Source organism: Cotesia typhae, unplaced genomic scaffold, assembly GCF_013202065.1.
Source record: "Cotesia typhae breed Kobodo isofemale line unplaced genomic scaffold, CoteBio_Ctyphae scaffold_152, whole genome shotgun sequence".
NCBI classification, from domain to species: domain Eukaryota; kingdom Metazoa; phylum Arthropoda; class Insecta; order Hymenoptera; family Braconidae; genus Cotesia; species Cotesia typhae.
In genome coordinates, this window is record NW_027423776.1 from 2,825,360 (window position 1) to 2,852,754 (window position 27,395).

General features: G+C 28.6%; 3 protein-coding genes and 1 pseudogene across 5 annotated transcripts; 3 read left to right on the plus strand and 1 right to left on the minus strand.

The window, feature by feature from the left end:
* Positions 1-933: 933 nt before the first annotated feature.
* On the minus strand, positions 934-19,248 carry LOC141535682 (uncharacterized). 3 transcript variants are annotated; one of them, XM_074255754.1, is made up of 12 exons: positions 18,961-19,245; positions 11,908-12,214; positions 8,689-8,947; positions 8,565-8,627; positions 7,420-7,623; positions 6,939-7,230; positions 6,422-6,566; positions 6,263-6,345; positions 5,857-6,162; positions 1,879-2,002; positions 1,703-1,782; positions 934-1,624 (listed from the first exon to the last, which is right to left on the minus strand). In XM_074255754.1, exons 1-12 carry the CDS (start codon positions 18,974-18,976, stop codon positions 1,287-1,289), a joined length of 2,217 nt encoding a protein of 738 aa, XP_074111855.1. In that variant the 5' UTR covers positions 18,977-19,245; the 3' UTR covers positions 934-1,286. The 3 variants fall into 3 exon arrangements, with proteins under 3 accessions (XP_074111855.1, XP_074111854.1, XP_074111856.1); XM_074255753.1 differs by having other exon boundaries at positions 6,909-7,230; XM_074255755.1 differs by lacking the exons at positions 934-1,624; positions 1,703-1,782; positions 1,879-2,002 and adding an exon at positions 5,309-5,689 and having other exon boundaries at positions 6,909-7,230; positions 18,961-19,248.
* Positions 14,190-15,624, plus strand: LOC141535684 (uncharacterized). Its single transcript, XM_074255758.1, has 2 exons — positions 14,190-14,841; positions 15,501-15,624. Exons 1-2 carry the CDS (start codon positions 14,561-14,563, stop codon positions 15,532-15,534), a joined length of 315 nt encoding a protein of 104 aa, XP_074111859.1. The 5' UTR covers positions 14,190-14,560; the 3' UTR covers positions 15,535-15,624.
* On the plus strand, positions 15,750-21,659 carry LOC141535683 (uncharacterized). The gene is made up of 5 exons (XM_074255756.1): positions 15,750-15,770; positions 16,652-16,937; positions 20,707-20,830; positions 20,923-21,002; positions 21,081-21,659. Exons 1-5 carry the CDS (start codon positions 15,765-15,767, stop codon positions 21,416-21,418), a joined length of 834 nt encoding a protein of 277 aa, XP_074111857.1. The 5' UTR covers positions 15,750-15,764; the 3' UTR covers positions 21,419-21,659.
* On the plus strand, positions 21,480-26,875 carry LOC141535988 (methionine aminopeptidase 2-like; annotated as a pseudogene).
* Positions 26,876-27,395: the final 520 nt, after the last annotated feature.

Here is a 27,395-nt window from a genome sequence, read left to right on the forward strand (position 1 = left end):
TCGGAGAGCTCAAAACATCATTAGTACAATTTTAAGCACCTAGGTATATGGAATTAGCGGGAAGTTGCAGGGATGGCCTTCAGGGTCTACCGTTTTTCTAATGTTTTTTTAATTTTTTTCATGTTAAATTTTCGCTTAATTTTTAATTTGCTATATATTTTACAAACCATCTGATTGTCTTTAAGTCTATCACCATTAAAATTTTTTATAACAACAATTACGATAAATCAATCACGTTACTAATTTTCTTTATTTTTCAACATCGAGTTGAGAGAATTTGAATCATTTATTATTTTCCTTTTAAAAAGAGTAAATTTTTTTCGTAACACACCTTTTTAACTGCAAGGAAAATAAAATTTTTCCATCAAAGAAGTGTATAGACATCCAAAAATAATATATAACTTTTGAGAATCTTATATTGATCGTCATTTCATGGAAAAATTGGATTATGAAAATTGAATAGTTTTTTTTTTTTTATTTTAACATAAACTTATTCATTAACAAAAAAATAATTTTTTTGTTTCATAAATGCATGGGACCACTTTTACAGTATGTGGTGCTTTATACTTACTAGAAACTGAACAATTTCAACATTTTCTTTTAAAAGTTTGAAATTGATTTATAATTTTATTAAAAAAAATATTCTTCTGCAAATAATTATGGCTTTGTATTATATATTTTAATCAATGACAAATAAGAAATTAATAATTTCATTGTAGTTAAATATAATTATGTTATTTTACTTGTTATTTTTAAGATTAAATTTAAAAAGTTAATTAGTGGTAATTAAGAATAACAAAGAGAAAATATAAAAAGTAATAATATACTGTATCAAGTACTATTAATCCAATTATATTATTATATATCGTTATGTCAATAAACTATAAATATTTTTATAAATAAAAAAATAATGTCGGTAAAAAATATTACACATTTTTATTTTCTAAATTTATGTATTTCATTATTATTTTAACGGATAATTAATAATTAATTAATTAATTACCAGATAAACAAAACAAAAAAAAAATACTTTTCAGATCCATACAAAATATAATATATTACTAGTAATGATAATTTTGTGGTCATCACCACGTGAAATAATTTCTATACTAGTTGAACGTAATATCAGAGTATGTTCAAACTGAGCAGTGTAGCAGCCTTTTATATCAACCAATGGGGGATAAGCTTCACCAGCAGCTTTATCACAAAGATCTTTTAATGCCATTTGATATTTAGTACATCTAACACGATCCAGCCATTGTACATACGATTACTTACAAACTTCATTAAGTTGTGTACACTTCACGTGTACTGTCAATACGTGTACGACAAACGGGGCAAGTTGGATATAAGGCTTCATTTTCTGCTAACTGACGATTATAATGGTGCTGCATCATTGTATTACAAGGCATGCATAAGCATAAGTGGAAGCACGGCAGCACTACTATTGTCGACGAAGCTGTGAGGCAAATTGAGCAATTTCCTCGATTTACAACCACTGCTTCACGAGCACCATCGTCATTATCAGCACCATTAGTAGTATCATCTTCTTCTGGACGCGCGACATCTTGATGCCGATTCTCGAAATGTGGAATTGTCAAGTCAATATTGTCAAATATAACATCTGTAAAATATTCATAAAAACTTCATTAACTTTTCTCATTTTATACAAATATAATTTATAAATAAAATTATACTCTACCATTTCTAATTATTTCATTTGAGATCAAGTCCGTTACTTCCCTATTCAGCGTCGCTTTTAAAAAATCTTTCACTGTAAAGCTATAAAAAAAAAAAAAAAAAAAAAAGTAAATTATTTCATATTGACTGGAATAAAAAGAGATAGGTATATTAAATTTTAAAGCATTATAAACTTACGCTTCTTCTAACAGGTATTGTCTGAGGCGCGTTAGTTGTAAGAATTGCCGTTTTGGCTTCACAAAGCTACTAGCTCTAGTGATCCATTCCTCTTCCTGTGTTTTAATTCTTTCAACTACATTTCCTAAAATGAAATAAATTATTCTTATTATTATTTTGAAAGGATGATGTGAAGATCGGTCGCTATAATTTGATGATGTTGAAGGAATGTGTTATAATAAGCCGAGTATCCCGATCCATTTTTAGACTGTTTTATTTCTCTACTGTCACAACGTTTCACCCTATAATCTCCTATAATAGCTGAAATAGTTTTAGATAGACTGATAGAAATTAGTTACAACAATATTAATTTTGAAGTAGATTTTATAAAAAAATATGTAGATGATTTTTTAATATGTTTACCGTCTGACAAAATTACTGAAATACACAATACTTTCAACAATTACCACCCAAGACTACAATTCACGATTGAAACAGAAAATATTAACAGAGAAATTAATTATTTAGATCTTACGATAATTAGAGTTGACAATCATTTAGAAACCGATATATATAAGAAACCAACCTTCTCAGGAAGAAATATTAACTATCTATCAGAACACCCGTACTCTCAAAAAATTGGCATAATTTACAGTTTGGTAGACAAGGCTTTCTATCTTGCGGAACGAAAATACAATTCAAAAAATTTAGCGTCGATAAATAAAATATTAACAGAAAATGGGTATCCACAAAAGCATAGAATACCTATCTTTCTAAGCTCGGAGAGCTCAAAAACATCATTAGTACAATTTTAAGCAGCTAGGTATATTATTATTATTTTTATTATGTCAAAAGAACTTGATATATTTTCTTTCTTTTTTTAATTTCTTTAACAAATTAATTATAATACTATAACTATTTTAAAAATTTCAAGCTTTTAATTTTTTTAATTCTTCAATATCGAGTTGGGGAATGTGAAAAATTTCTTAATTTCATTTCAAAAGGGTGAATTTTTTTCGAAATACACCTTTCTATCTTCGAGGAAAAAAAAATTTTTACGTCAAAGAAGTATATGGACATCCAAAAATAAGATATAACTGTTGAGGATCTTATATTGTTCGTCATTTCATTAAAAATTGAATTATGAAAATTGAACCAAAAATACTGCCATAATGCAAATTTTCTTGGATTATTATTTTTTGATAATTAATTAATTTACCAATCAACTATTTTACAGTAAAATTGTTATGGGACTTGTCCCAATACATATATGTGCATAATCTGATATTTTATTCCTACTCTATGAAGATTTTATGTACATATATTTGATCATGCTCTCTAAGAAATTTTCTACAGATAATTAATTACTGATAATATATTCAATAATTTAGTACTTTATACTTACTTGTAATAACTAATAATATTAATGACATTACAAAAATATTATTCCAACAGTGAAATTTTGATACTACTAATTTTTTTTACGTAACTAATTAATTTTTTTTTTCATTCACATACTAAAAAAAAATGGATTATATTAGTTTAATTTTGTTACTATAAGCTGTAATATTAATTTAATGTCTGTTTAGGCCATTTATAGTTCAAAACCAATTACATGAGTAAATTAGAAACATGATAATATCCAAAATTTCGTCAACGTGGATGTTAAAATTTAAAAATTCAATGAAAATTTAATTTTCATATTCCAATTTTTTGCATAGTCATTGTTATTCTAAGTAGTCGAAAATACAACTAAGATATTTAAGAACGGTTCTTCTACCTCTTATAAGGTAAAAGCCCCTATTATTGACACTATTAGGGACGAAGTTATGATTTGATTTTTTTTAGAGCAATCAAATATCAATATCGTTACATTTTGTTTGTGTTAATGTCTCTAGTAATGTTTTTACTATAGTCAATTTTTTTAAAATGACAATCAGTGATATTTACTTATTAATTAGGGGTGTCTGAATAGTGTTCGAATCGAATCGAATCGAATAGTGATATTCGATTCGAAATTCGAATCGAATAGTTCGAATATTTCGAATTTTTTTAAATTATGTCTTTACTGTCAATTTGCAAGGTAGAATTATTTCAATTTCGCTTATTATGTATACTTAAGTGAAAATATCTTCAACTAAATAATTTAGATATACGATGTGATCAATTTTCTGAGCAAAAATAAACAGAAATTTTTTCCGCGGATACGAAAATTTTTAGTGAGAAAAATTTAGAGTTTGAGTCAATGTTCATATTAATTAAGTTAATCATTTTATAATATTTTCTTAACGATAAGGTGTACAGTAATATTTATAAGTTGAAATGTTATTTTGTATAATATTGAAATACTTTCAAGTGAAAAAGTGTTTTCTTTATCTTCAATACTTTTAACTCTCTACTGAAATTTTCAAATTATTGTTGAGACTCTTCAATTAACTTCATCGTAATTATTTGAAAAGAAATTTTGAGATTAGAAGTTGAAAAATAATTTTCTTTTTGGAAATTTTTTTATCCAAAGTGACGAATTTTTAAAAATCACAATATTTTCAATTTCTCACGGAGAGAATTGGAAATTAAAAAAAATCTGGAAATTATTGATTTCACTCTGATTTTTTTCCTTAGTCATAATTTTTTTTTCTAAAAATATGAGTGTTTGAACCTCTGATTTTTTCAAAATTGTTGCTTTTAGCATTACTTTTTTTCTTGAGTAATCGCTAAAAGCAGCTTTTTCATACATTAAAAGTTGTAACTATAAAAAATTTCAAATTTTTAGAAAAAAATAACTTAAAAAAAACGAAGAAGATACAGTTTTTTGATACAGATTGATACAGATATTGATATCAATCATACAGATTGATACAGTTTTTTGTGTTTTATTAGAAACAAAAAAATAATAAGTATACTCTTAAAAATTTATTTCAGCTCATTTAAAATAACATTTGTTAGATATTTTTTGAATAACCGATAGCTTCGTCAAAAATGGAGGACTGACCGGCAACTTTTTTTTCTCAATGCTTTTTTGATCAAAGTTGTCAAGAAAATAAACGTTCGTAAGCTGGTTTGATGAACTGGTGCTAATTTTTTTTTTTTTTTTTTTATAATTAATATTTAATATTTCGAACTGACAGTAATTTTTTTCAATTTTTTAATTAATCGGAATTTAATAAAAATTTATGTGATAGTCATTCTTATTACAGATGATTGAATGTATTTAAAAATAATTTAGGGTGTCAATATTTACACCCGTGTCAATAATTAGGGCTTTTACCTTAGGGGGTTAAATAGGGTATATATATAATAATTTTTATAAGCAATTAAATTTAAAAAAAAACACTGGAATTTTATTATTGTATTTGAAATTAACAGTGCATGCTTTTACAAACGAACAAATAAAATTTTAACATTTTTATTTTATTTCCCAGCATGCCATTGTAGAAATTTTTAAAAATAAACAAAAATATATTATCTTAACGAAATACAATAAAAACCGAATTTTTGATTTTATCAAGCTGTGAATACTTCACGAGAACTATCAATGGGGTTCGACATACAGGACACGTCGGTCGGTATCCTGCGTTAACCTCAAGTCGATCCGCGTCGATTAATTGGCGACCGAAATCGCAACGGAAACATAAACATAAATGGAAACACGGTAGAATTATCATTTTAGGTATGTTAATAAGACAAATGGAACAAGTTCTTGCATTGCCATCCGCTAATTCATCATTTTCAAATTCGTTTACTTCAATTCTATCGTAAATTTCACCATTATTATTATTATTGCCGCCATCACGTGGTAGATTATTTTCTGGGCCAGGTGCTACAATTTCAGCTATAATTATATAATAAAAAGAATTGATTGTACGTAACGGTTTCCTATTTTGTAGAAGACATGCAAAAATTTATACACATCAAAGAAAGCATGCATAAAACATCTGTATGCAAAAACATTAAACAAAAATGACACGCTGTAGTGTCATTTCAAGGAACTACTATTACCTTCAATAATTACAGGCTGGTTTTGTTCAATACCGGCTGCAATTGGAGGGATATGTACTTGACGGCCACCTCGCGCTCCACGAGGTCTACCACGAGGTCTACCTCGACCTCCGATTTGCTGATTGTTAATAACAGCTTCTCCGCCAACCTCAACTCCACCACCTCTCCTCGCGCCTCGACGACGGTGACGACGCGCTTCTCGAATTGGCGGTAATGCAGGTAATACAGGCAAATTTTCATTTGCACCAACGGGATCAGCCAAATCTCTTAACAACGGCATTTCGTCGTCAGAATCAAATTGTTCGTCTATTAATTTAAATTTGTGGAAGTTGATAAAAATTTATTTTTGTCAATTTTGTATCATTCAACGTAGCAGTTAAAAATCATATTATTCATTAGTTTTTACCTTGTAGTCGTATGTTGGCATCTGCAACAGCCACGTGGACTCGTTGTAACCCGACTGTACGAAGAAATTCTGCTACCGTGAATCTATAAATTTAGAAAATGAAATAGTCAAGTAAGTTGGGATATAATTTTGTAAAATTTGTTTTTGTTTTTATATTACCTCCCATTATCAAGGGCTATTTGATAATTCCTTATACGACTGTCCACTGACGCTTGGTAAGCACGACGTTCAGCAGCTAAATCATGACCTTGATCTAACCTACGCCATTTGATTTCTTCATCTCTAATTATTGAATTTAATCTTTCTGAAATAAATGAATTTTTTCAGTTTATTATATTATTTTTGATACTGTAAGACCTTTATTTTGAATAATTTTTAATTTTTATATTAAGTAAGTTGCAATTATTAAGTTCTTAAGAAACACTTTGAAGTCTGAAAATTTTGAAAAATACATAATACAATTCAATAAAAACTTCAAAAATTTTAATTGCTATATATTATAGCCGAATAATAAGAGAACATATCTTTTTAAAGAGAATCATACAATAATTGTGACGTTTAACTGAATTGATATTAAAAATTTCGACAGTTAATTTTTTTTACGTTAAATATCTTAAGAATATAGACATAATGAGTTTTCAATTACCAATGAATAAAAATAAATTTAAGTGAGCACCTCCAAGTCTGGTTACTAATTGTCTATTAAACGCCTCGGCAACATTATTTGTTCTAATTGGTGAATTTCGAGTTGATACTCGAGCAGCTTGAGGTAGCCAGTATGTCTCAATATATGTGATAAAAAACATAATACGAGGATGATCTCGTTCGATTACACGAGCTTCTGTTCTAATTACTTCAAATGCTTCTTGGAAAAGATACGCTGGCACCAATGGAAGAATCCAAGTTAGATGAAGTACAGCTTCTGGAGCTCTAATGAGGCGTAATCTACGCCACCTTCTTGTTACAGCCTGAAATATACAAAAAAATAAATAATCACATCACAAAATTAATTTCAGTCACAATCAAATACTTTTTAACTTCAGCAGGACGTTTTTAAACTTTTTAAAATACTTAAGTACATGTATTTAATTAACTCTTAGAATGTACGTGGAAAAATCTAATTTGTTATTTTATAGAAAAATTGTAATTTAACTTACACGTGTGAAATGAAACCAACATCCTCTAAAGATGACCCATCGCATTTTATTCCTGACAGCTGAAATTGCAGCTTTTTCAAAATCACCAGACACATACTTTAAATTATTTTCCATCTCAGGTGACCGATCCAATATATATTCCCAAATCTTTTCATATATTGCTGTTGTTCTTTTCTCGCATAAAATAAATAGTGCAGGAAGCCCCTGAGTATATCAATTATATGTTATAATTAAGTATTATATGTATAAAACTATTTTACATTCATAATCGTATTAATAAGAAAATTTTTTGAATATAAATATTCTTAGTCGAGAAAAATTGTTTCGAAAAAAGAAAGTATTACGGTCAATTTCAAAATTTTTTTTTATATCTTTAACCTCGTAACTTTAGGTTTCACAGATTAATTTATGTGGTGTATATCTGATGATATTTTATTCTAAACCGATTCTCCAATAACGAAAAATTTTTTCATTATCTCTTAAAAAGTTTCCTTATTGTTCTAAAAACTTGGTCCTACAGAAAAATATCAAGATTTTTTTTAATTTGTGCAGAAAAATAAACCTGGAATTAACCTATGTGTGAATGTTATTTTCAAATACTAATTTTTTTTTTTTTTTTTACAGAATAATGTCATAAAAGGCTTATTCGTACGGTTATTTATTTTAATTTTTTTTTTGAACTAAATTTCCAAAAGCAAGAGAGAAATTTGAAAGAGAATTTCTATCTTCAATCTACGAGTTTTTCTTATCCCGAGTAAAAAAGATTTTATATAACTAGATACGATTATGTATAATTGTATATCGTCTATATACAATTGGATATAATTTTTATATAATTCTATATAATTATATCCAATTATATAAAATTATTCAAAATCATGAAGGAGAATTATATAAAATTATATATAATTAGATACAATTGTATAGAATTATATTTAATGAGACACAATTGCATAAAATTATATAAAATTTTATGTGATTCGCCTTTACAACTTTATAAAATTCTATACAATTATATATCATTTCTATCCAATTTTATCGGACCATTTTTTTATATAATTATATATAATTATACATAATTGTATGTAATTTTATAAAATCTTTTTACTCGGGATTTTTTAGTATATTTAATTGTTTATAATCACCATATCTAATTTACGGCAATGAATTATTAGGAGCTGCATAAAGCGAGGTTGATCTGGGACAGCCTAAAAATCAATTCATAGTTATTATAAATATTTTTAGTATATCGTAGAAATAACTTTTTACCTGAAATGTTCCGTCGACAAACAACTCAACAGCTTCGTTTAAGCGTTCTAGCATCCGTTGGCTTCCAAATACTATTGCAATACTTCCATCACTCGCCTGGATTTCTCCGCGATAAATTTCTGCAGCTTGTAAATAACGATCTAACATAGGACCCACATGATGCACGGTTTGAGGCATTGGAGGACGGAGTTGGATTCGTTCCCGATTAATTATTGCTCGAGCAGAGACTGGATTAATAATGTCAGCAATGTCTATAAACCTTAATAAATATATTTATTAGTACATTCATTAGGGTGGGTCAAAAAAATCGAATAATTTATTTTTGACTTTATACTCTGAAAAATAGGTTCGTAGACACCTAAAAAGAATTCTCTCCAAGTATAAGCTCTTAATTATAACGGGAAGGTCCTCCGCTTTGCGGGTTTCTATTTTTTTCGAATAATCAGATAAAAAAATTTATATCTCGCTTCCAACTGCTTGGAAAAATATTCCGTGGCATAGATTTTGTGAGAAATTGAATGCTTTACAAAAAGGTCTCTTATGACTTTTTCAAAAACTCAACCGATTAAAAGATATTCATAGTTGAAGTTTGGCTATTTTAAGGAAAATATTCGTTTTTATTATGAATTTTATAAGTCGATGAAAAAAATTATTTCGGATTGCGGAACTCATGATTTTGTAGGAAATTTACTGCTCTACAAAAATGGTCTCTTATGATTTTTTGATTAAGTGAAGCCGTTACGAGATATTCATCGTCAAACATTAACGAATATCAATATTTCCAGTTTTTGATCAATAATTCGATAAATTTTAATTTAAACTATGAGTTTCAGGAAAATTTACATAAATTTGAGTTTCGATCGATAAAGAAATGTTATAATAAGTTAGATAAAGAATTATTGGAATTATCATTGATTTTCCTTGGAGAAATGCCTCAAGAAAAGATTTCTTTCAAACGTCCTGGTGCTGTTCATCATGCTAGATGGATGGCTAAGGCCATTTATAGTTTGAAAATGTATCTATTCAGAGATGAATTCAAACTCTCTCAGAAAGAATTGCATGGTCTTCGTCATTTCTGTATTTTTATAGTCACATTGTATTTAAAAGCTTGGTTTTCATCAACTTCTGCAACAACTGCTGCTTATCATGACTTGCAGTTTATGAAAAAATTTATTGGAGTACAAACATATCAATCCTTTGATTTCTTCAGCTACGTGTGAAAAAATGATTTCGCACTTATGGTATTTGAGCGATGAACTTGCCATTTTATCACTGTTTGACGATGGCGTTCCATTAGAAGTAAAAAAGTATTGTTGAAGCTGTTAATACTCGTGAAGGTACAGATTCTAAAGCTAAAAGATTTGTAATTGCTAAAAAGATTTGAATTCATTGGCGCAGAGAACTCTGAGTGACTTTGTGTCTAAAAAGTCATTAAATCTTTTCAAAATCTTCGATCTACCGTATGACTTTCTTGATGTCGATGTTGAATTATGGCCTACTAATGAGAGTTATCTCGAAAATAAAGAATACTTTCAACAACTAAAAGTTGTCAATGATTCAGCAGAGCGAGCTGTTGCATTAGTTAGTGAATATAATCAATGCTTGACAAAAAATGAAGAACAATTCCAGTACTTATTGCAAGTTGTCAAAGAACATCAAAAACATTCCCAAATTGTAATAAAAGAAATTATTTATAGTAATAGCGTACTGTTATGTTAAAAATATAGACAATTATATTGCAATTGATAATTCAATAAAAATTTATCTATAAAAAGTTAAATACTGGTTGTTTCTCACTTGATTCAATACTTTTCATATTAAATTTGACAAAGAAATATGTCATTCACTTCAAATTAAACTAATCATTGGCTATATGTCGAAAAAAATGCTCTAATTTCTTGTTTTAATGCAATCAAACAAGCTCAAGACTGAAAACAATATTAAAAAAATTGTTTATAACATTTCTTTATCGATCGAAACTCAAATTTATGTAAATTTTCCTGAAACTCATAGTTTAAATTAAAATTTATCGAATTATTGATCAAAAACTGGAAATATTGATATTCGTTAATGTTTGACGATGAATATCTCGTAACGGCTTCACTTAATCAAAAATCATAAGAGACCATTTTTGTAGAGCAGTAAATTTCCTACAAAATCATGAGTTCCGCAATCCGAAATAATTTTTTTCATCGACTTATAAAATTCATAATAAAAACGAATATTTTCCTTAAAATAGCCAAACTTCAACTATGAATATCTTTTAATCGGTTGAGTTTTTGAAAAAGTCATAAGAGACCTTTTTTGTAAAGCATTCAATTTCTCACAAAATCTATGCCACGGAATATTTTTCCAAGCAGTTGGAAGCGAGATATAAATTTTTTTATCTGATTATTCGAAAAAAATAGAAACCCGCAAAGCGGAGGACCTTCCCGTTATAATTAAGAGCTTATACTTGGAGAGAATTCTTTTTAGGTGTCTACGAACCTATTTTTCAGAGTATAAAGTCAAAAATAAATTATTCGATTTTTTTGACCCACCCTAACATTCATTATACAAGTTAAAGTTCTAAAAACGTTTATGTCTCCTAACGTTCATTCAATTAAAAAAAAAATATGAATCGCATTATGCTGACTACAAATAAAATCAAGTAAAGAAAAAATATGATGATTTTTAATAACTGATGTAAAAAAGGAAGCGTACATGTCTGTATGTGCAGTGAAGAAAAAAAAAGTGGTATTCTAACCGAGGAGTTATTCTGATAAAAAAAAAATACGTATTTTGATTGCAATCAAAATTAGTTTTAGTGTTGACAAAATATCAAAATTTTGATAAAACAAATTCAACTTCACTCATTTAATAAGCATATATGCCCTTGCTACGAAAACCATTATTATTTAGCAACTAAATAATACAATTTGAACAGAGCTTAATATATGACCTCATAGATATTAAGCTACACTCGCATATCTTTTTATGCGACAAACTCCTATAAATAATTTACTAGTAAAAAAATAACTTCTTTGTAAAATTTGCAAGTAATAATACACACCAAAAATGAGAAAAAAGACATGATTAAATAAAATTAAGCAACATTTCTAAATGTTTCAAGTATTGTCAAAAAATTAATAAAAACAAATAAATTATAAAAAAAATTTCACAGATAAAATTTAAAAAAAATAGAAAATTCAGTATATGTATATTTTTCTTTATACTTACTCGCGAGAAACCGCATTCAGTATTTCATTCGGTGGTTCATTACTAGCTACAGCTCGTCGTTTCAACTCTGTCACCATTTCCTGCTTCCTCAACTCTTCTGCCGAGAAACGTTGACCATGAGTATGAATCCCTACAACTTCGACTTCACCATCGTCGTGTACAGAAGCTATAACCGGGCATCTTGATATTCTTGATGTTCTCAAGGAACACACGTAATCCTCATCCCCATTGTTGTATCGCGCATCATGATGGTACATATGACCATCATGAAGAAACCGCAATGTTCTAAGCCGCTGACCTCTAAGACCTATCATCGCAAATTATTAAAACAATAATTATCTTAATACGTAATTCGTACGCTTAATTGTCCAGATCAACACTGAATTATAATAATATTAAGGTTGATTAATTTTTAATAGACTATCACTGGAAATAAAGACACGAAAGTTCTCAACCATTTCAGTCGAGCGACGCACTGCAACTACTGGTCAGCCACTCAGCAATACTATATCAGATGGCGTGAAAAACTTTCCCTTCCAAGACCTCGAGTTTACCACACAACGTAAGCGATGTGTGTCGGTGACTCAAAAACCCGACAGGAGCCGCGAGAAGACGATCGCGGCAGACGGAAAGACAAGAAAAGACAAGAAAAATTACAGAAACACAATAGATAATAAAAAAAGAAGACCCGGCCGCGGATTTAAACCCGCGACTTAAAGCGCGTAATGGAGTCGAAAATATTACCGCACACCCATAAGAACTCTTATTAGAAATGTGCTACAAATTATATATAAACTGTGCTTGACATATCGGGTAACAATTATCATTAGCAATTATTGTGAATTATAACCGGTTGTAGGTATATTATAAATTTGTCAGCCGAAAAAAAAAAATTCATAAAATCTGTTTCCAGGATGCTAAATTTTTTTCCGCGTAATTAATTTCTATCTTGGGTACGCTCGGATTCTCGGGCTTCACACGGACAGCGAGTAATCGTTGTGTGTGTTTTTCCTTTACACCACATGATAGTGGTATTTTTCTCTTCTTTCCGCCAGTAGCGATCGGTGTCTTTCTGGCGTATGTGAATATTCGCCCGATGGCACGAGGCACGGGCCAATGTAAATACTATATCTATATCTGTACCCGTGCCAGTACCCGTGCGTGAATATTAGTAAGAACACAGACCCGTGCCCCGTGCTATCGGACGAATATTCACACTCCTTTCTGGCTCACCGACACACATCGCTTACGTTGTGTGGCTGACTAGAGGTCTTGGAAGGGGAAATTTTTTCACGCGATCTGGTACCACTGCCTTGGACTTGGGAAGTCCGAACCAATGGCGAGCATTAGTTTAGAGTTATTACCGTAATCTTCAAAAGAGAAACGACACTAAAATACGAGATGAAAAAATAATCTGGAAAATTTAACCCCACTAACCATCCCCAAAACTTCCCGCTGTGTACGAGCTCAAAACGTACGAAAAATGATCTACTTCAAAGTTTTGAGTTATTCAAGCTCTAAATCACCTGTGGTATATATTTCGAGCTATTCAATCGGCAGCGTTCGACGCAGTTTTTTTTGTAGTTAAAATTTTTTTAATGGTGATAGACTCAAAGACTATCAGATAGTTTATAAATTATATAGCAAATTAAATATTAAACCAAAAATTTTACAGGAAGAAATTGAAGAAAAATAAAAGCGTGAATTTTTTTAAATAATTTTAGTACTATACTTAATTTGTTCGAGAAATTACAAAAAATTTCAAATGTATCAAATTTCTAGTTCATGTGGAATTCATTTGTTTGTCTTTGCAAGAAATATAAAAGACCCTGATAGCCACCTTATCTATAACTTACTGTCAATCTACGTCCGCAATTTGAAGCAAACTTGACGGAAAGAGTTGGCAAAGCGAGCGATTACCTATTAGTTACCTATAACTTACTCTGCAAATAGACGTCAAAACTTGCTGTACAAGTATTTCCTTCAAATTGTAGTAAAGTTGAAAAGAAATTTAACTACAAGTTTGATTGTTAACTTGTATTCAAGTTGCGGCCGTAGATTTCCGTCAATTTGCTTACAACTGTTGTTGAGAGAAGAATTACCGCCAACTTGATGTATAAATTAACCGTAACTGCTGGAAGTCAACACTTACTGAGAAAGCGCTGGCTATCAGGGGAAATACTTGTTTAATTTCATATATATTAGTTACTGCGCATGCTCAAGTTTAAGAACGAAAACTTGTTGTTCCTCCTTGGTGTACAACCGGTAGCAGCAGCAGTTAGACTCTAACTGTTAGAGTCTTACACTCGATGTGAAAGGTTAATAATTTTTTAACGTAGAAATACTGAGCGAATTTTTAGTAAAAAAAAAATTTTTTTTAATCAAATTAAATTTGGTGAGTCTTATTCCCGGGAATTTAAATTAAAAATATTTGAATTCAATTAATTATGAAAAAAAATTTATGTGATATATTAATAATTTTGCTAGGAATAACCAAGAGTTTTACATGGACGCGAATTGCTAATCGTTTTAACTTTAGTTATTAGTCAAACTATAATTGAAATTTTAATCAATTTGACTATGTTAAATATACTGATGGATTAAAATAGTTAATTCTAATAACAATAATTATTTTACAGATTTCACGAAGACCATGGCCAATAATTTTAATGAATTTATTGATAAAGGGCACATTTATCGTTTAGGCGAAGAAAATAAATTTTATTGTGCATATGCGGTAATGGATCGTATTTGTCAAGTTACGGCTTCAATTACTGCCAGTGGATTAATTCTAGTATATGGCCAACACGATCATGAGCCTTTGTTTACGCACTTTCAATATCGTGTTGATGCTTTAGTGGCAGAGTTAAAAGAAAAAAGCATGAGAAACATGTTTAATTCATTGAAACTTTTAAAGGATGAAATGATTAGTTGGTATGTATATATATTAAAATTCTTAAGTAAAATGTACAGATTTAAAAATTATTATATCTTGAATCAAGTAATTAATTTATTTTTCAATTGGTGACATGAGATAATTTATTTATTTAAATGACAATATTAGGATTTCTCAATAATTTCATTGCTTTACATATCGCGTTACAGATGCCATAAGGGCGTATAAAATTATACGCCCTTATGGCACCCGGGAACCATAAGGGCGTATAATAAAAATTCAATTATTTTTTCTAATTCAAAAAAATTTTTAGTTGGAAGAAAAATTTTTTTGTATTTCTCGACGTTTCATACAAAAGTACGTCGATTCCCAAAAAAATTTTTGATACGCCCTTATGGCTCCCGGGACCCACCTCGGATGCCATAAGGGCGTATAATAAAAATTTTATTATTTTTTCTAAGTCCAAAAAAATTTTTAGTTTGAAAAAATTTGTTTTTTTGCATTTTTTCACGTTTCATACAAAAGTGCGTCAGTTCCGGAAAAAAAAATTTTTTTATACGCCCTTATGGCATCCGAGGTGGGTCCCTATCAATAATTAGGGCTCCCACCTAACTAAGATTTTTTTCAAATTAATTTTTAAAAGTTCTTAATTGAAACGTATATTAATAAATTTATTAATTTTAATATTAAAATAAAGCACCTTCCTGATCAACCACGTGCCAAGGAGTTGATTATAATATCAATCGTACATGATAACACTTTATGTCCAGCAATATATGTGTTATTGAGTATAAGAGGAGATTTTAATGTATACCATGCTGTTTGGGAGCGATTATTAGAATTCCAGCCCGAGTTAACTAGATATCTGAAAACAGTATCCGGTGAAATTTCTTCATCACTAGCGGCGGGAATTATTTCAAACCTCCCCACAGTGGAAATCAAATATTCCGTTGTATTATACATGCGGGTAAGAATAAAAAATTTGGGTAGTGTAGATATATGATTTAATAAAATATTCAATCTTTTTCATTTTCTTTAGTTAGATAAGTAAATCAAAATAACTAAATATTTTTAACTTCCCGCTAAGAAAATCGAAGATTTTCAAAAATCGGGAAGTTATTGGTTTTACCCCGTTTTGCAAGAATCGAGTTTTCATCAGATCTCGACGTTTGAAGGTCATAGGAAGCTTCCCTGACTATCCCCGCGAGGTTGTCACTATGTCTGTGTGTGTATGTATATATATATATATATATATATATATATATATATATATATATATGTGTGTGTGTGTGTGTGTGTGTGTGTGTGTGTGTGTGTGTGTGTGTGTGTGTGTGTGTGTGTGTGTGTGTGTGTGAACCGCTTATAACTTTTGAACAGCTTGACCGATTTCATCGCGGTTGGTGCCATTCGAAAGGGCTTGACCAAACTTAGATTTCAAAACTATTTGGACCGATTCAGATCGATAGATTTTAAGAAATCTTCAAAAACTGAAAAAAATTTTTTCAAATGTGGTTTTTTTGGAATAACTTTTAAACGGCTCGATGGATCAACTCCAAAAACTAATCAGCTCTTAACCTCAAAAAACCACGTCGATCACCGCCAACCGCATAGAAATCGGTTCATTCATTCGAAAGATATTGCGGTTTAAAAATTTGAAAAATTGTGTTTTATCAAATTTCTATCAGACTTTTGAGCTCGAAAAGCATAAAAAAGTTATCTCTTTACGCTCGGAGAGCTCAAAAACATCATGAGTGCAATTTTAAGCACCTAGGTATGAAATGAGCGGGAAGTTGCACGGATGGCCTTCAGGGTCTACCGTTTTTCTAATTTTTTTTTTGGAATTTACAGGATATATTTAAAGAATGGAACCTCTTAAATTTATACGAGCTACCCAACAAACTTTTTCAATATTTCTGTGGAATTATCTTTTTACCGCAAGAGAAGTGGGCTGGTATCTTTGAAGGTATTCTTGAGCAGCATCAGCTCCATACTGAACGACTGATGATATTAATTCAACGTATTCAGGAGTATTGGTTTACCGGAAGAAGACAATTATGTTTTCGAGCAGTGACTTATGGTGCCAACATTATTCCGCTTGATTCTTTGACATCATCAAATTTATTTTCTTTTTTAAGTAAGTAATATTTTATGAAGATTTGTTTATATTAAAGTAGTACACTTGTAAATACAAAAGTGATATGGTCCGCGGACAATGTACTATGTACGCGTACAAAGTAGAGATGGGTAGATCCGGAAAAATTATGGATTGAACTTAAAATGATATCCGCGGAACTATTTAATTTGTTCAGTTAATTAATTAATTAATGAAATCGTATGAAAAAAAAAATAATAATCAATTTGAAAATAATATTATATATTTGATTTAATTTCGAAAATTATTATCTATAGTAAGATAATTATATACATCATTGCTTGTTTATAATGAGGACCGTAATCGACAAAAAGTTTGGAAAATCCAAAAGTGCACGATTCATAATGCTCATTAGAGTATGAAATAATAATAATAAAATAAAAAATATTATTAATTTATTTTTTTAATTAATAAAAAATAATCATGAGCTGTGCAAAAAAAAGAAAAGAAAAAAAAACAAATTAATTAAAAATTAAATAAAAAAAAACAGCTGTACTCGGAAGGTAATGCGCAGGCGCTCTTGGTGGAATAAATGTACATAATATCTATAGACATGTCACCATCCATGTTAATTTTACATGGATATATATAGATATACAGTCTTCTGGTTTTTGTTTTTTATTAATTGTAATTAAACGACACTGAATTACCTAGCCATTCGCATTCAGTGACCTACAATCCTCACTAAGAATTTAAAAAAAAAAAATTTAACTGAAATAACGGATTTTTTCGCAAGTTACAGTGTTTCCGGAGTTTCACACATGACGGACAGGAAAATTTTTGACCTATTTTGATGTTTTTTTCCATTTCTGTTGCACTAAATCAATTTTTAAAAAGTATGGAATTAATCTCCATTAAATTATCTTGACAATAGTATGCAAAATATCTTGATTCCGTGAACTAACAAGGCTATAATAATAAAAATACTTGCCAAAATGAGGCAAAAAAATTTTTCGATCGTAAAGCACTCTCTGATGCTTCGCATCATGAGTCGTGCAAAAAGGAACTATAGTGAGTGTATAAAAATAAATTTCGTTAAACGAATAGATACATACTCGACAAAAGATAAAAATCATTGAACTATTCAGGTCCGGAACTACCCATACCTCTAGTACAAAGCCTTTTTGATTTGCCTATAAAATGTGAAACTTACATTTAGAAATTATGTAACCGCGAAACTAAACGATTGTTTTCGTATTGCTTTTTTATAATATTTTACATTTGTATACTTGACTAATAATTTTTAGATCTAACTTGTCTGGAGAATCTATTTATCAATATTATGTATAAAAAGTTCAATTTTTCTTATACTCCTTTGACTTTTTCACACGTAACATGTGATATTATTTACTCTAATTATTTTTATTCTTATTGAAAACTGAATTTCACTTTTTGTACAAAAAAATTAAAAAGGACATTTCCCATAAAAGTCAACGTTTAGCAAGATAAATTTCAAAAGCTCAATTTTTTTACCGGCTCCTTGAAATTGTTCAAGAATTTAGTGGGTTCATTATAATGTAAAAGTAAAAATGATTTTTTTACTAGCTTAGCTCATGATTTGTTATCTTGAATGGAGGTGATTTTTTAATCAATACATTAAAATCAATAATTCACGTAAAATTGAGTCAGTATAATTCACAAGTATATATTTGTTTCTATAATAACAAAAAAAATTCTTATCTATAATAATGTTATGTCCGGCATACCGTCCATAATACAGGGCCTCCCATTTCTGCCGAAAAGTGCAGCGCTTGCACATACACATTACCGCGCATCGTCACCTCATCAAACGAATCAATTATTTAATTAATACCCCCTCTTGTAAATCGCGACCGAGGTCGTATTTCTCTACTGTCACAACGTTTCGCCCTGAGGTCTCAAGGCATCATCAGGTGAACTACAAATTTTTACATGAAAAACATTTTTACAAGATGTATTTTTTGAACAACAATGTGAATTTATATGAATTTTATAATATTTATATAAATTTAATAATATTTCTTACCTCTAAATAATGTCATAAGTCTAAAAAGATTTTTCTGTTTATTTGCAAATTATTACTACAATTTCACTGAACTAAACTTTCCAGATTAAATATTATCAATTTAAGTTGTATTATTGTATCTAACGTTGAATGAATGATTGTATCTAATATTGGTTAACGATTTCACACTTATATCTGTTAATTTTAACTATGGTCATGTTTAATAACTTTTGATTAATTGGTTATTTTTTAATAAATATTTGTACTAGTACGAAACTGTATAATTTCAACTTATGAAGTGAGATTAAAGACTGAATTGGGATGTCTATTTGTTGGTTTATATATGCTATCGTACTCATTAAAGTAAGGAAAGAATTTGTCCGTAATGAATTATTTGGGATTATTGGTTTGGTATGTATATCCGCTGTGGTATGTACTAAAGTGCATTAAAGTAAGGAAAGAATTTGTCCGTAAGGATTTATTTGGGATTATTTATTTGGTATGTATATCTGCTGTGACATATACTAAAGTGGAGACAATATTGATCTGTAAGGATTTTTGGAATTATTTATTAGATATGTTGATTAAATTTGTATAGCATTTGTGTAATGAATTGGTATCTGTTCTTTTGTTCATTTTTATGTTCTTGTTTTTTTCTATGTATATCATCTCTAAAATATTTCGTTTATAACTATTGTCCTCTATTTTTAGGGGTTTGATACTATTGTAATCTATAGTGTGATCGTTGTCTATCGCATGTGTAGTGAGCGCAGTATGCTCGGTAATTGGTCTGCTAAGATTATATTTATGTTGATAAGCTCTTTCTTTTAGATAACGGCAAGTATGTCCTATGTAACATTTATTACAGTTATTGCAATTTATTTTGTAAATACAATTTGATTTTAATCCATTCGGAATTTTATCTTTACCTTTATTAAAATACTTCCGTAATTTGTTTTCAATTCTGAAAATTATAGGGATGTTATGTCTTTTGAAAATTTCTTTAATCCACCTATTGTATAGTGTACAATAAATAAAGCTACTAGTGTATTTCTAATTTAAATTATTATCAATTATATTGTTGTTCCCGATGCTATTCTGTTTTTTGTTTTTTTAATTAGAAATTTCCATCTCTTACCTATGTATTTTCTAATGAAATATTGTGGATACCCATTTTCTGTTAATATTTTATTTATCGACGCTAAATTTTTTGAATTGTATTTTCGTTCCGCAAGATAGAAAGCCTTGTCTACCAAACTGTAAATTATGCCAATTTTTTGAGAGTACGGGTGTTCTGATAGATAGTTAATATTTCTTCCTGAGAAGGTTGGTTTCTTATATATATCGGTTTCTAAATGATTGTCAACTCTAATTATCGTAAGATCTAAATAATTAATTTCTCTGTTAATATTTTCTGTTTCAATCGTGAATTGTAGTCTTGGGTGGTAATTGTTGAAAGTATTGTGTATTTCAGTAATTTTGTCAGACGGTAAACATATTAAAAAATCATCTACATATTTTTTTATAAAATCTACTTCAAAATTAATATTGTTGTAACTAATTTCTATCAGTCTATCTAAAACTATTTCAGCTATTATAGGAGATTATAGGGTGAAACGTTGTGACAGTAGAGAAATAAAACAGTCTAAAAATGGATCGGGATACTCGGCTTATTATAACACATTCCTTCAACATCATCAAATTATAGCGACCGATCTTCACATCATCCTTTCAAAATAATAATAAGAATAATTTATTTCATTTTAGGAAATGTAGTTGAAAGAATTAAAACACAGGAAGAGGAATGGATCACTAGAGCTAGTAGCTTTGTGAAGCCAAAACGGCAATTCTTACAACTAACGCGCCTCAGACAATACCTGTTAGAAGAAGCGTAAGTTTATAATGCTTTAAAATTTAATATACCTATCTCTTTTTATTCCAGTCAATATGAAATAATTTACTTTTTTTTTTTTTTTTTTATAGCTTTACAGTGAAAGATTTTTTAAAAGCGACGCTGAATAGGGAAGTAACGGACTTGATCTCAAATGAAATAATTAGAAATGGTAGAGTATAATTTTATTTATAAATTATATTTGTATAAAATGAGAAAAGTTAATGAAGTTTTTATGAATATTTTACAGATGTTATATTTGACAATATTGACTTGACAATTCCACATTTCGAGAATCGGCATCAAGATGTCGCGCGTCCAGAAGAAGATGATACTACTAATGGTGCTGATAATGACGATGGTGCTCGTGAAGCAGTGGTTGTAAATCGAGGAAATTGCTCAATTTGCCTCACAGCTTCGTCGACAATAGTAGTGCTGCCGTGCTTCCACTTATGCTTATGCATGCCTTGTAATACAATGATGCAGCACCATTATAATCGTCAGTTAGCAGAAAATGAAGCCTTATATCCAACTTGCCCCGTTTGTCGTACACGTATTGACAGTACACGTGAAGTGTACACAACTTAATGAAGTTTGTAAGTAATCGTATGTACAATGGCTGGATCGTGTTAGATGTACTAAATATCAAATGGCATTAAAAGATCTTTGTGATAAAGCTGCTGGTGAAGCTTATCCCCCATTGGTTGATATAAAAGGCTGCTACACTGCTCAGTTTGAACATACTCTGATATTACGTTCAACTAGTATAGAAATTATTTCACGTGGTGATGACCACAAAATTATCATTACTAGTAATATATTATATTTTGTATGGATCTGAAAAGTATTTTTTTTTGTTTTGTTTATCTGGTAATTAATTAATTAATTATTAATTATCCGTTAAAATAATAATGAAATACATAAATTTAGAAAATAAAAATGTGTAATATTTTTTACCGACATTATTTTTTTATTTATAAAAATATTTATAGTTTATTGACATAACGATATATAATAATATAATTGGATTAATAGTACTTGATACAGTATATTATTACTTTTTATATTTTCTCTTTGTTATTCTTAATTACCACTAATTAACTTTTTTAAATTTAATCTTAAAAATAACAAGTAAAATAACATAATTATATTTAACTACAATGAAATTATTAATTTCTTATTTGTCATTGATTAAAATATATAATACAAAGCCATAATTATTTGCAGAAGAATATTTTTTTTAATAAAATTATAAATCAATTTCAAACTTTTAAAAGAAAATGTTGAAATTGTTCAGTTTCTAGTAAGTATAAAGCACCACATACTGTAAAAGTGGTCCCATGCATTTATGAAACAAAAAAATTATTTTTTTGTTAATGAATAAGTTTATGTTAAAATAAAAAAAAAAAAAACTATTCAATTTTCATAATCCAATTTTTCCATGAAATGACGATCAATATAAGATTCTCAAAAGTTATATATTATTTTTGGATGTCTATACACTTCTTTGATGGAAAAATTTTATTTTCCTTGCAGTTAAAAAGGTGTGTTACGAAAAAAATTTACTCTTTTTAAAAGGAAAATAATAAATGATTCAAATTCTCTCAACTCGATGTTGAAAAATAAAGAAAATTAGTAACGTGATTGATTTATCGTAATTGTTGTTATAAAAAATTTTAATGGTGATAGACTTAAAGACAATCAGATGGTTTGTAAAATATATAGCAAATTAAAAATTAAGCGAAAATTTAACATGAAAAAATTAAAAAACATTAGAAAAACGGTAGACCCTGAAGGCCATCCCTGCAACTTCCCGCTAATTCCATATACCTAGGTGCTTAAAATTGTACTAATGATGTTTTTGAGCTCTCCGAGCTTAGAAAGATAGGTATTCTATGCTTTTGAGCTCTTCGAGTATACAAACTAGGAAATTCGGGGTAATTTCAAAAAAAAAAAAACACTTTTTTCGGTTTTCTTTCGTTCACGATATCTCTTGAACGAATTGACCGATTTTGACCGGATTAGCGGCGATTGACGTGGTTTTTCAAGGTTAAGAGCTGATTAATTAAATAATAATAATAATGGGATCAAATTTCGGAAGTTTTAAAAGAAAAAAAAATATTCATGTCAAATTTATTTGTTTCATCTTTTAAGAAATGTAAAATAAATACTTACAGTATTTACTGTGCATACATTAGTTACTGCGCATGCTCAAGTTTAAGAACGAGGACTTGTCGTTCCTTCGTGGTGTACAGCCGGTTGCAGCAGCAGTTAGAGTCTTACACTCGATATGAAAGGTTAATGATTTTCAAAGCCGAGATATATTAAGCAAGTGTTTGATTAAAAAAATAGTAAATGTAGTATATAAATAAAATAGGAAATAAAGGAAAATTTCATAGTGCATATACGGTAATGGATCGTATATGTCAATTTACGGCTCCAATTACTGCTACTCCAATTACGGCTCCAATTACGGGAATTCATTCTAGTATATGGCCGACATGAACATGAGTCTTTGTTTATTAATTAACTAAATTGCGATGATGCTTTACTAGCAGAGTTGAGACGAAAAAGCGTTACAAACATGTTTGATTTATTAAAAATCTTAAAAGAGGTTAGATGGTTTGTATTTATCATAAAATTCTTAAATTAAATGTAGCTAATCAAAAATTTTTAACTCTTGAATCAAGTAATTATTTTTTTTTTAATAGATGACTCGAGATAAATTATTTATGTATATGACAATATTAATATTCCTCAATAGTGTAATTGCTTAACATATAAATATGATTTTTTTACAGCTATTTAAATGTATCTTATAATTTGTCTGATGCGGTGATGTTATTTAACATCAACGAAGCGAGAAGCCAGAGAATGATTATAGAAAATTTTAATGACATGGAGACCCTTTTAATACACGATGAACTAAATTGGGAACGCTATTTAATTGATCGTGAATTGAATTATTGTGAATTGGTCATAATAACGACTAAAGACATGTTTCACCGTTTCTTCAGATCTACAGAAATTTACATACCATACAAGACTGAGATAAGTAAAACTCAAATATTTAACAAAAATTAAATAGTAAGCTTTTTTCAAATTAATTTTGAAATTTACAGAATATATTTAGACAATGGAGCCTTCTAAATTCCCTCGAGCAACCCAACAATTTTCTTCAGTGTTTCTGTCGAGTAATCTTTTTACCGAGTAAGTCGTATTTTATAAAAACATATTTATAGTAAGGTAGTACACCCGTAAATAAAAGTGTCATATGGTCCTTATTAAGTAGACGTCGGTAGGTCCGAAAAAATTACGGAGTGAACTTGAAATGATATCCGTGTTAATTGTAAAAAATATCGCGTTCCATAAGGTTTTCATTTAGAAATTATGTCACCGCGAAACTAAACGATTGTATTCGTTTTGCTCCTGTTTATAATATTTCTGAGTTGCATGCTTGACTGGTAATTTTAGATCAAACTTGTGTGTAGAATCTATTTGTCAACATTTTTTCTAAAAAGTTAGATTTTCTCCTATGCTCCCTTTCTCTTATGTCCCTTTGACTTTTTACACGTAAAATATTAGATGTTATTTACTCAAATTATTTTTATTTTTATTGAAAACTGAATTTCACTTTTTGTACAATAGAATAAAAATGACATTTCTCATAAAAGTCAATGTTTAGCAAAATTAATTTTAAAAGCTTAATATTTTTTTAATGGCTCTGAAACTTTTCAAAAATTTAGTGGGCTCATTATAAGGTAAAAGTAGAATTAATTGTTTACTAGCATGGCTTATGATTTTTATCTTGAAAAAGTTTATTTTTTTGAGTAATACATAAAAATCAAAAATTTACATAAAATTGAGTAAGTATAATTCACAAGTACATATTTGTTTATCACAAATTGTAAACAGCTATAATAACGATAAAAATAAAAATAATAATAATAATTCATTTCATTTTAGGAAATGTAGTTGAAAGAATTAAAACACAGGAAGAGGAATGGATCACCAGAGCTAGTAACTTTGTGAAGCCAAAACAGCAATTTTTACAACTATGGCGTCTTAGATAACACCTGTTTGAAGAAGCGTTAGTTTATAATGATTTAAAATTTAATATACCTGTCTCTTTTTATTCCAGTCATTATCAAATTATTTACTTTTCTCTCTCTCTTTTTTTTTTTTTTTTTTTTTTTTTTTTTTTATATAGCTTTACAGTTAAAGATTTTTTAAAAGCGACGCTGAATAGCGAAGTAACGGACTTTATATCAAATGAAAAAATTAAAAATGGTAGAGTATAATTTTAATTATAAATTATATTAGTATAAAATGAGAGAATTTAATAAAATTCTTATGCATATTTTGCAGATCTTATAATTGACAACATTGACTTGTCAATTAAAATTTTAGAAAATTGGCATCAGAATGCTGCGTGGCCAGAAGAAGCTGTTGGTAATGGTGCTGATAATGAAGGCTGTACTGTATGTCGCACCCCTATTAATAGTCCATATGCTGGTGATGAAACCGTTTTTGAATATGATGGATTTAAAATTGATTTTGGTACCTACATTAATAGTAGAGTAAATGAATGTGATTTTACTTCATCAATTAATCTAAAATAAAATTGCTCGAGAATGGAAAACCGGAGTACTTGCGTAATTTATTCGTTGAGGAAGCTGATGTTCGACGTTCAAATCGATTGGCTGCAAAAAAGCACACCTCCTTCAAACTACCTCTTTTTACTACAAGCTACTTGGAGAAATCTTTTTGGTTACTGTAATAAAGCTTTGGGAAGAACTGCCACGCGAAATTGTAAATTCGAGTAGCTTACAAGTCTTCAAAAAAGAAGTATTTAATTATTTATTAAATCTTGACAATTAAAACAAATTCTAATAAATAACAAACTTAAATAAATTCATTGCAAATTAAGGATTAAAGTAAGGATAAAGAAATTGCCATTCGCAAAATTATTGTGCGGAATTTTCATCTGATTTGATAACATTAAAATTCTATATTTAAAAATTATTGTTTTTATACATTAAGTTTTAAGTTTATTATGATTTTCCTTTTTACTTTGTTTATATATAAATAAATTGAATTAATTATAGTGCAATATTTACTATATTATATTATTTTATGTACTCACAGAAATTGCTTCTTGTAAAAACTGTATTTACTATGTAATTGAAATTGCCATTTGGCCTGTGCCTTGGCATTAAATAAACAAAATCTAAATCTAAATCTAAAATATGATAAACTTATTGAAGCAGTACGTGATGCAACTAATACTAGAATAAAAGCTGATAGCATTGATGTACAGTTGTGTGAAGTAGATGCTGCAATTCAAGAAGTTATGGCTTCATATCAGGTTGAAATTGATGGTAAAATTTATCAAGTTCAATTAATAAAAAATTTAAATGGTCATTCTATTGCGCTTTATCGTATTCATGATGGTAAAATTGTTCCTATTGTACGTGGTGGAGAAGCTACACGTATGGAAAAAATGAATTTTATGCTATTGAAACATAATGTACATGATGATGATGATGATGATGATTGTTCTCAATACATGAAGAGCTTTGAAGTTGGTTTTGTACCATATTAAGATTACAGAGTAGTAAATCATTGTCAAATACTATTAACAAAAATTTCAGTAAGTATTCAAAAGAAAAAAAAATCATTACTCTTTTTCGTTAAAAACATTTTTAATATTGATATTTGTTATTGTTATAGATACTTTAGCATTTTGTAAACGTTGGCTAGATCGTGTTGGAAGTACTAATGTTAAATATTAAACAACATTGAAAGATCTTTGCTCCGTTGGTTGATATAAAAGGCTGCTACACTGCTCAGTTTGAACATACTCTGATATTACGTTCAACTTGTATAGAAATTATTTTACGTGGTGATGACCACAAAATTATCATTATTACTAATATATTATATTTTGTATGGATCAATTTTTAAACTCTAAAGTACACTATAACGAAAAATAATAGGCGTAATAATGCTATTCTGATTAATCTTTATTTTATAACAAGTATTGTTAACGTATAAAACATTTTTGGATTGTCAAATACTACAACCATCATAATCTGTATTTAGAAAATATTTAGAAAATAAAAATGTATAATATTTTTACTGACATCATTTTTTTATTTATAAGAATATATATAGTTTATTGACATAATGATAAAAAATTAGATTAATAGTACTTCATTAAGTATATTATTTCTTTTATATTTTTCCTGTTATTATTCATTATTACTAATCAACTTTTTAAATTTAAAAACTTAAAAATAACGTGATTCTATTTAATTACAATGAAATTGTTAATTTCTTATTTGTCATTGATTAAAATATATAATACAAAGCCATAATTATTTGCAGAAGAATTGTTTTTTTAAATAAAATAATAAATAAATTTTGAACTTTTCAAACAAAATATTTAGTTTAAAAATTTGTAATTTAAAATACTTCTTTAAAAAAAAAAAAAAGAGTATTTTAGCATTTTAGCTCTGTTGAAATAAATTATTTAGAAATGCGAAAACGCGTCCTCTAAATT

What these genes read in the sequence shown, in the direction of transcription:
- LOC141535684 (XM_074255758.1), top strand. Translation starts at nt 14,561, where the DNA reads ATGGCCAATAATTTTAATGAATTTATTGATAAAGGGCACATTTATCGT. An exon ending in AAGGATGAAATGATTAGTTG is followed by an intron (nt 14,842 to 15,500) that starts GTATGTATATAT and finishes ATTAAAATAAAG; the next exon opens with CACCTTCCTGATCAACCACG.
- LOC141535683 (XM_074255756.1), top strand. An exon ending in AAATTTATTTTCTTTTTTAA is followed by an intron (nt 16,938 to 20,706) that starts GTAAGTAATATT and finishes ATTTCATTTTAG; the next exon opens with GAAATGTAGTTGAAAGAATT. An exon ending in AAATGAAATAATTAGAAATG is followed by an intron (nt 21,003 to 21,080) that starts GTAGAGTATAAT and finishes AATATTTTACAG; the next exon opens with ATGTTATATTTGACAATATT.
- LOC141535682 (XM_074255753.1), bottom strand. An exon ending in ATAGCCCTTGATAATGGGAG is followed by an intron (nt 6,346 to 6,421) that starts GTAATATAAAAA and finishes CTAAATTTATAG; the next exon opens with ATTCACGGTAGCAGAATTTC. An exon ending in CAATACCTGTTAGAAGAAGC is followed by an intron (nt 1,783 to 1,878) that starts GTAAGTTTATAA and finishes TTTTTTTTATAG; the next exon opens with CTTTACAGTGAAAGATTTTT.